Source organism: Cynara cardunculus, assembly GCF_001531365.2.
Source record: "Cynara cardunculus var. scolymus isolate 2C chromosome LG 3, CcrdV1, whole genome shotgun sequence".
Classification (NCBI taxonomy): Eukaryota; Viridiplantae; Streptophyta; class Magnoliopsida; order Asterales; family Asteraceae; genus Cynara; species Cynara cardunculus.
Window position 1 is genome coordinate 24,552,012 of NC_037530.1, and position 8,259 is coordinate 24,560,270.

The 8,259-nt window shown below is 37.8% G+C and overlaps 1 protein-coding gene across 1 annotated transcript; it reads left to right on the top strand.

The window, feature by feature from the left end:
- The first annotated feature begins 614 nt into the window (after positions 1–614).
- On the top strand, positions 615–3,056 carry LOC112509054 (putative receptor protein kinase ZmPK1). Its single transcript, XM_025113930.1, has one exon. The coding sequence runs from the start codon at positions 615–617 to the stop codon at positions 3,024–3,026; it is 2,412 nt and encodes an 803-aa protein (XP_024969698.1). The 3' UTR covers positions 3,027–3,056.
- The last annotated feature ends 5,203 nt before the right edge of the window (positions 3,057–8,259 follow it).

Consider the following 8,259-nt stretch of genomic DNA (forward strand, 5'->3'; position numbering starts at 1 on the left):
ATCTTACCCGGTAAGTAAATGACAGTGTTAAATTTCACCGATAAACGCTTACCTAGTAAGTGTTTGGTACACGACCCCTTAATCCTTTGTTCAATAAAAAAAGATCGTATATACTAATCATATATTATTATATAGTTTAATGATTAGCTTTTATCATATGTCTTAAACCATACAATAATTATAGTAAAGAACATCTTTTTTTGGTTGTAATTTGATTAAAATATAATTATTATTATTATAACGAATGATGGATTTCTAAAACTCATGTGATTGTCTTAAAAATTGTATGATAGTTGATGGTATTAGCCTTTGATTTTCTTTGGTCAGACTCAGAGCCACTTTGTTTATAAGGAATGTGTGAAGTGTGATCGTGCCAGAGGTTCCAAAGTCAATGCAGCCGACACACCAAAACGAATGGATCAAAAGATCTCTGCATTATTATGTCAACTAGCATTTGTCAAATTAAATGTCTGGTGTTCTTCATTAATCTCCTCCACCAGATGCATCTTAATCATTTTTCCATGTCTGACCATGGACCGTACGTAGATGATATATACATATATACATTATAAAGAGCTTATGCATTTGGCATTTATATTTGCTCCTTCTGATTAATGGCTCTGTCATTTCTTTTCGGTTTGTTATTACTATCTCAAACACCATTCATATCATCATCACCATCTTCTCCTTCACCACCATCGGTTTTGAAACCAGGTTCATCTCTCTGGGTGGAGAACGAACATGACTTGTTGATCTCACCAAATGGCTTTTTCACTGCCGGATTCTACAGTGTTGGAGAGAATGCTTATTGCTTTTCAATATGGTATACTAAACCTCTCTCAGATGGAAGCCATACCATAGTTTGGATGGCTAACCGAGATGTACCAGTTAATGGAAAACGCTCAAAGCTATCCTTGTTGAAAACTGGAAATCTGGTTTTAAGGGATGCAGATCAACCCTTGCCAATTTGGACCACAACTTTTAGAGACTCAACAGAATCTGCTCAGTTGAAAATGAATAACTCTGGAAACCTTTACCTACAAAGCCAAGATGGCCAAATCGTTTGGCAAAGCTTTGCCTCCCCAACAAATACCCTTCTTCCCTATCAACTCCTCACCAAAGATACACCACTTGTCAGTTCAAGAAGTTCAACCAATCATTCTTCGGGGTTCTACAAGCTCCTTTTTGACAATGATAATGTCCTTCGACTTGTCTATGATGGTCCTCAGGTGACAGGTGTTTATTGGCCATCTCCTGAGCTACGAGCATGGGAATCTGGTAGGAGCACCTACGGATACCGAAGGATTGCATCCATGGATTCTTCAGGTCATTTCATCTCAAGTGATGGTTTATTCTTCAATACATCAGATGTTGGAGATCAGCCAGCCCGAAGGTTGACTGTGGATACTGATGGTAACTTACGAGCCTACAGTCTGGATGAGTTGAGAGGGGTTTGGCGAGTTACATGGCAGGCCATATCTGAAACTTGCAGACTTCATGGATCTTGTGGAGAAAATGCTACGTGTTCGTACAATCCTGGTCTTGGTAGGCAGTGCTCCTGCCTCCCTAATTACAGGATGATCAATCACACAGACTGGTCATATGGTTGTGAACCAGAATTCAAGCCATCCTTATGTGGCAATGGTGAGGACAACTTCCTACAACTTGCTCATTTTGATTTCTATGGCTATGATGCTAAATACTTGCCCAATACAACATTAAATGCATGTAAGAAAGAGTGTGCAAACATCTGCAACTGCAAAGGATTCCAGTTCAAGTATGATAGAACCCAAGGCTTTTTTCTTTGTTACCCCAAATTTAAGTTGTTGAACGGAATCATCTCCGTGAATATAAACGGTTCCATCTATCTGAAGCTGCCCAAAAGTATCTCCCTATCTTCGAGTAACAAGAAGGCTGCTGAAGGATTCAGCTTAAACTGTAGTGGGAAACCTACAATCCAACTTGACAGGGCTTATGACAAGAACGCTGAACAAGAGTCCATGAAATACCTGATGTTATTTACTTATGTATTTGGTGCATTAGAGATCATTTGCATTACCTACTTCTTTTATAGAACCCGAAATCCAAGCATATCTACACAAGGTTACCTCCAAGCTGCAACTGGGTTTAAAAGATTCAGCTATGCCCAATTAAAGAAGGCCTCCAACAATTTCAGCAACGAGATAGGAAGAGGAGGTGGTGGCATCGTGTACAAAGGAGTATTGTCAGACAACCGAGTTGCAGCAATCAAGCATCTTAAAGAATTTAGCAACAACCAACATGAACCTGAACTTCTGGCAGAGATAAGTACCCTTGGGAGGCTTAACCACATGAATTTGATAGAGATGTGGGGGTATTGTGCTGAGAGAAAACACAGTCTTTTGGTTTATGAGTATATGGAGAATGGGTCATTGGCTCAAAATTTGCATTCCAATAAGCTGGATTGGGGTAAGAGGTTTGACATTGCAGTGGGTACTGCGAAAGGTCTTTCTTATCTACATGAAGAATGCTTGGAATGGGTATTGCATTGTGACGTTAAGCCTCATAATATATTGCTGGACAGCGATTACAAGCCAAAGGTAGCAGATTTTGGCCTGTCGAAGTTATTGGACAGAGATGGAATTCGTAATTCACAGTTCACGAGAGCAAGAGGAACAAGAGGTTACATGGCTCCGGAATGGTTGTTTGTTAATTCTCCAATAACATCAAAAGTTGACGTATATAGCTACGGGGTGGTGATGTTAGAGATGATAACAGGTCGAAGCCCAATAAATAATGCCAATCAAAGCGGGGGATCGGAAAGAAGGCTGGATAGCTGGGTGACAGCAGTTATGGCAGCAGCTGGTGGAAAGAATGACTGGATGGAAGAGATCATAGACTCTAAAGTTGATGGAAAATATGACAAAAAGAGAATGGAAATTCTGATCAAGGTGGCTTTACAGTGTTGTAATGAAGATAAGGATGCAAGACCAAGCATGAGCCAGGTGGTGGATATGCTGCTAAATGTAGAAGAAGGCAATTCTTAATATGGAAATGTAATCTAATCATTATCTTTGCTACAATTAACATTCATATTGAGCTTCTTGGATGTTTGTATGTTATGAAGTTCATCATTCAAGCTATTTTTTTAATTAACCTGGATATCCAACCCGCTGTGCGAGCCGACTAATCCCAAAACAACCACCTGCTTTGCAGATAGCCCGAAGTCATCGCATTTGAACTTCTGTGGCCATAAAAGGGATTTTTATTTCTCCTTAGATTTAAACTTGGGACAACCTGACACTTTTGATCTTTGGAGCCAAACCAATCAGGCACTACCCTTGTGATATTCAAGCAAAATTTGAACAAAAATAAAACTATGTATGAAGTTATTATACAAAGAAATATTGCTATCTTTTAACTTTCCATAACTATTGGACACCCAATCTAAATGCAATTCAATAGAGGTGGTCCGAGTAGGGTACATGTGATGCTAAATTAATGGTGTATTTTAATGCATTTGAACTTGTAGTACCTAATAATTCAAAACTTAGCTTACCATGTCATTATATATAAATATATGACAGTGACTTGAATCAAGTGATCCAAAGAGACTCCCAAAGATAAAGAAAACTTTAAGCAACTTTTGACCAGAAAAGGACAGAAAGTATGCTTGAACTAATTAATCTTTGAAAATTAAATGGAGTAAGATATATGAAAAAAATAAAGTTTTAATTTTTATAAATTTTTTAAGTCTTTAATTGAAAAAAGTTAAAATTTTAAGATCAAAGATGGTAATTTTTTGTGTTCAGAACCCACATCTCAAAATTGGTCAATTCACACAAATTGAATCTATTTTTCACGATATATTCAATGAAAGAAAGAAGTAGAATCAGAGTTGTTCACTTTAGTGAACAGAAATTAAATATAATGCACTAAATATAAAACCAAGCTGATTAAAATGTCGATAAATAGTAATCTGCATGGTAAAACATGTCCTTAAAAGTTTTATACGACTACTCTTTTCTCGCTGTGAGTCTCTAGTCGCAAATCCCTAGGATTTGATGTAGCATACGTTTTCGTTTATGAACAGCGATTAAAATTAAAACGAAAATAGAACGAGGTAGATGCATAAAATGGTAGAGAGAAAAGGACGTTCGGAAGCAGCAATCGTAGAACGAAAAAGACTGAATTTTTTGTGTGTGTTTAGAGTTGGCTTCAACCTAGTATTTATACTGGGTGAAACCCTAAGCTTCCCACGATTAAATACTGGGTGAAACCCTAAACTTCCCACGATTAAATACTGGGTGAAACCCTAAACTTCCCATGATTTCCTCCCCATATATCGCACAATGATGGAGAAGTTGGAGGATTATCCTCCAATGATCGTTATCTCTAAAACGTGGCTAAATATATTTAAAACAGACTTTAAATTCAGTTATTTTCCTTCTCTCTCGACTTTGTACCGAAAAGATACTCAGAGCTCGGGACAAGGCTCCTTCTGCTCTGATGCGGCATGCGCGTCCTCGCGCCACTTTCGCGAATCCCGCGCCCTCGCCCACGGTCGCGCGCGTGTGTGCATTGTGCCTTCCACTCAAGACTACCACCATGAGTCTACTCATATGTTCAAAGTCCAATTCTAGAGAAAGCCTTATAAGATTCTCTAGATTTCTTTATATACCAATGTGGGATAGAAGACAAACTTCCAACCCACTAAAATTTCCAATAATCCCCCACCAGGTTGGAAAGTTTTCTAACATTCATAGTAGATAATATTACGGTGGTGTCACTAAGATTAAACCCTGTTTAATGTAAGTATGCAAGAAGGGATCAATCCAATGATATCCTTAGGATTTAAACCTTGAATCTTGTGACCACTTTGGCTTACTTACACACATCATCTATCATCCTTACTCTCTCACTGAGCGCAAATATGGCCATGCGCTAAGCCCTGTTTCATGACTTACTAAAAGAGAAACCACTACTCTTCGTTTAAGGTGGCACCACCTCTAAGTTATATAGGAAAAGTTCTATAACATCTTTGTTGGTAAGATGCCTCTAAACTCTGTTAAGAGATTGACTCATGCTTGTTCTCGACAACTTCATACTATCTTTCACCTTACATGGATCTATCATTTGATAGTACGTTCTATCAGTTAAGTGACTTGTTGTTACCCTTTAAACTTGGTAAATAGGAGCACTATATCCAGGTTGAGTTTCCATCACTAACTGATTCTACGAGGCTTCAGACCCATGTCTCTGGTAATTAACCCTACCAAGTCTCTCGTCAGAGGCTTGGTTAGTGGATCTGCCAAGTTCCCACAAGAGTTGACAAACACAATACTTATGGTACCATCATCAATTAGTTGTCTCACGTAGTTTTGTCAGAGACCTATGTTTCGTGACTTCCCATTATATATGGCATTGTATATTTTTGACATAGTGGCCTCACTATCACAGTACATGGGAATTGATGGAGTCGGTCGAGGCCATAAATGGATATCAGTCAACAAATCTCTTATCCATTTGGCCTCTTTGCCCGCTGCTGCTAAGAATGAATTTGGCTTCCATAGTCGAATGGGCGATACACGTTTGTTTCTTGCTTGCCCAAGAAATCGCCCCTCCAGCAAGAGTATAAATCCACCCACTTGTGGATTTAGAATCACTTGAGTGATCTATCCAACTGGCATCGGAATATCCCTCCAAGATTCTTGGATATGTAGAGTATGTCAACTCTAGATCTTAGGTTCTTTTCAAGTAGCCCAATACTCTTCTAATTGTTTTACAGTGATCTGAACCCGGATTGTTGGTATATTGACTCAATCTACTCACAACAAAAGCAATGTCCGTTCTAGTGCAATGCATTGCATACATCATGCACCCTATTGGACTAGCATATTCTAGTTGAGCCACTACTCTACCAATATTTTTATCGAGTTTCACACTTGAATCAAACGGAGTGTTAAACTCCTTTATATTCAAATGTTGAAACTTGGTCAGTATTTTCTCTATGTAGTGAGATTGACTTAGAGAGATTTGAGATGCTGACCTTTTGATCTTTATCCCAATGATGGTATCTACTTCTCCAATATCGTTCATCTTAAAGTCCGAGGATAAGTACCCTTTTGTCTCAAGAATACCATCTAGATTGGTTTTGATGATCAACATATCATTAACATAAAGATAGATTAACACAATGTACCCTCTCGTGCTTTTTGAGTAGATGCACCAGTCGGCCCCATTATGTCGGAACCCGAAAGATGTGATAGTCGTATCAAATCTTTTATGTCACTATTTAGGATCTTGTTTTAACCCATATAGAGATTTAATAAATTTACACACTTTATTCTCTTGTCCAGGTACTATAAATCCTTTAGGTTGCTCCATGTAAACCTCCTCGTTTAAATAGCTATTCAAGAAAGTTGTTTTCATGTCCATTTCGTGAATATACAGTCTTTTCATAGCTGAGATTACTATAAGAGTTCGAATAGAACTAATTCTAGCAACTGGAGCATAGGTGTCGAAATAATCGAATCCTTATTTCTGTCTATACCCTTTTGCCACCAATCTAGCCTTGAAAGATGATACTAAACCATCAGGGTGCATCTTTCTTTTCACTATCAACTTGGAACTGATGGGTTTGACCCCTGTGGGCAAATCTGCCAGCACCCAAGTTTCGTTCCCCAAGATGGAGTCCAGCTCATCATTTATTGCTTCCTTCCATAGTGGAGCATCTCTTGAAGTCATGGCCTCTTTATGTGTCTTAGGATCCTCTTTAGTACTAATAGAGAAAATGAACTCTCTTGTCACTTTCTTTTGTGTCCTTTCTACCAAGTACGAGAAGAAATCATTTCCCAGATTTTTCTCTTTTCTCACTCTTGTGCTTCTTCGTGGTTCGTCAGCCTCATTAGAGGTTTTGGAACTATCAAAACAAGAGAGATTAGAGGCCAATCTTGGTTCTGGTCTTTCAGCATCTTCTGAAAATCTATCTTCAAAGAATTCCACATCCCTGGATTCTACTATAACTTATGACTCTTTGTTCAATAATCTATAAGCCTTGTTATTTATTGCATATCCAACAAATATGCTCTTGACAACAAGGGCTCCCAATTTAGATCTTTTTGGGTTAGAAGTTCGATTGTATGCAATACAACCCCGAACTCTTAGGTAGTTCAAATTTGGTTTTCTTCCTCTCTAGAGCTCATATGGGCTGGTTGGAATCACATAACTAGTGATTCAGTTATGAATATGGCAAACCATTAACATGGCTTATCCCAAGATATTGTTAGGCAATCCCGATTGGTTCAACATACAGTTGACCATTTCAACAAGGGTTTGGTTCTTTTGCTCTACCAATCCATTTTATTGAGGAGTAAATGGTGACGTCCGTTCATGTTTGATACCATTCTCTTCACAGAATGTATCGAATTATCTATTAAAGTATTCACCACCTCTGTCTAATCGAAGTATTTTTATCCGTTTTTTGAGTTGATTTTCGACTTCAGCTTTATAGAGTTTAAAGGCTTCAAAAGCTTCATCTTTTGAGTGTAACAAATAAACATGTAAAAAATGACTGAGACTATCACAAAAAGTAATGAAATATCTTTTACCTTCTCGGGTAAGTATTCCATTTAATTCACAAATAGAATGAATCAACTCTAAAATTGACATGTCCCTCTTAACAGATGGAAAAGGTTTTTTTGTATATTTTGATTTTACACAAGTTTCACATTTTCCAAAATCTTTGTTATCAATTTTGATTAATCCTTTGTTATGCAGTTTTTCAATATTTCTTACATTTCTATGTGCAAAATGTTTATGCCATAAAGAAATAGAACAAACAAAATAATCCAAATAAATAACTTTATTAAAACCGTTGGGAATTACATCACTTTCAATAGTAAAAACTAAAAAATTTGAAACTTCTCCAGACGTGGCTAAAACATTACTCCCTACTGACTCACTAGGTCTGACCTCCTCACTACTATCCTCACTTATATTCAGGCGATACATACCTAACTGGTAGTATCTCTTTCCAATGAAAGTCTTTCTCTTGTATATCATGAGCTTTCTTGTCTCTATATTTATTCCAAACCCATTTTCATCGAGTTTGCTTGCAGAGACAAGGCTCTTGTTGATATAAGGCACGTGAAGAACATTTCGGAGAGTGACGGTCTTGCCGGAAGTGAACTTTAGTAGTACAGTACCTATTCCAACGACATCCGCACGGCCATTGTTAGCAACTATCACTTGCTTCCCATCTCGAACCGGTCCATATTC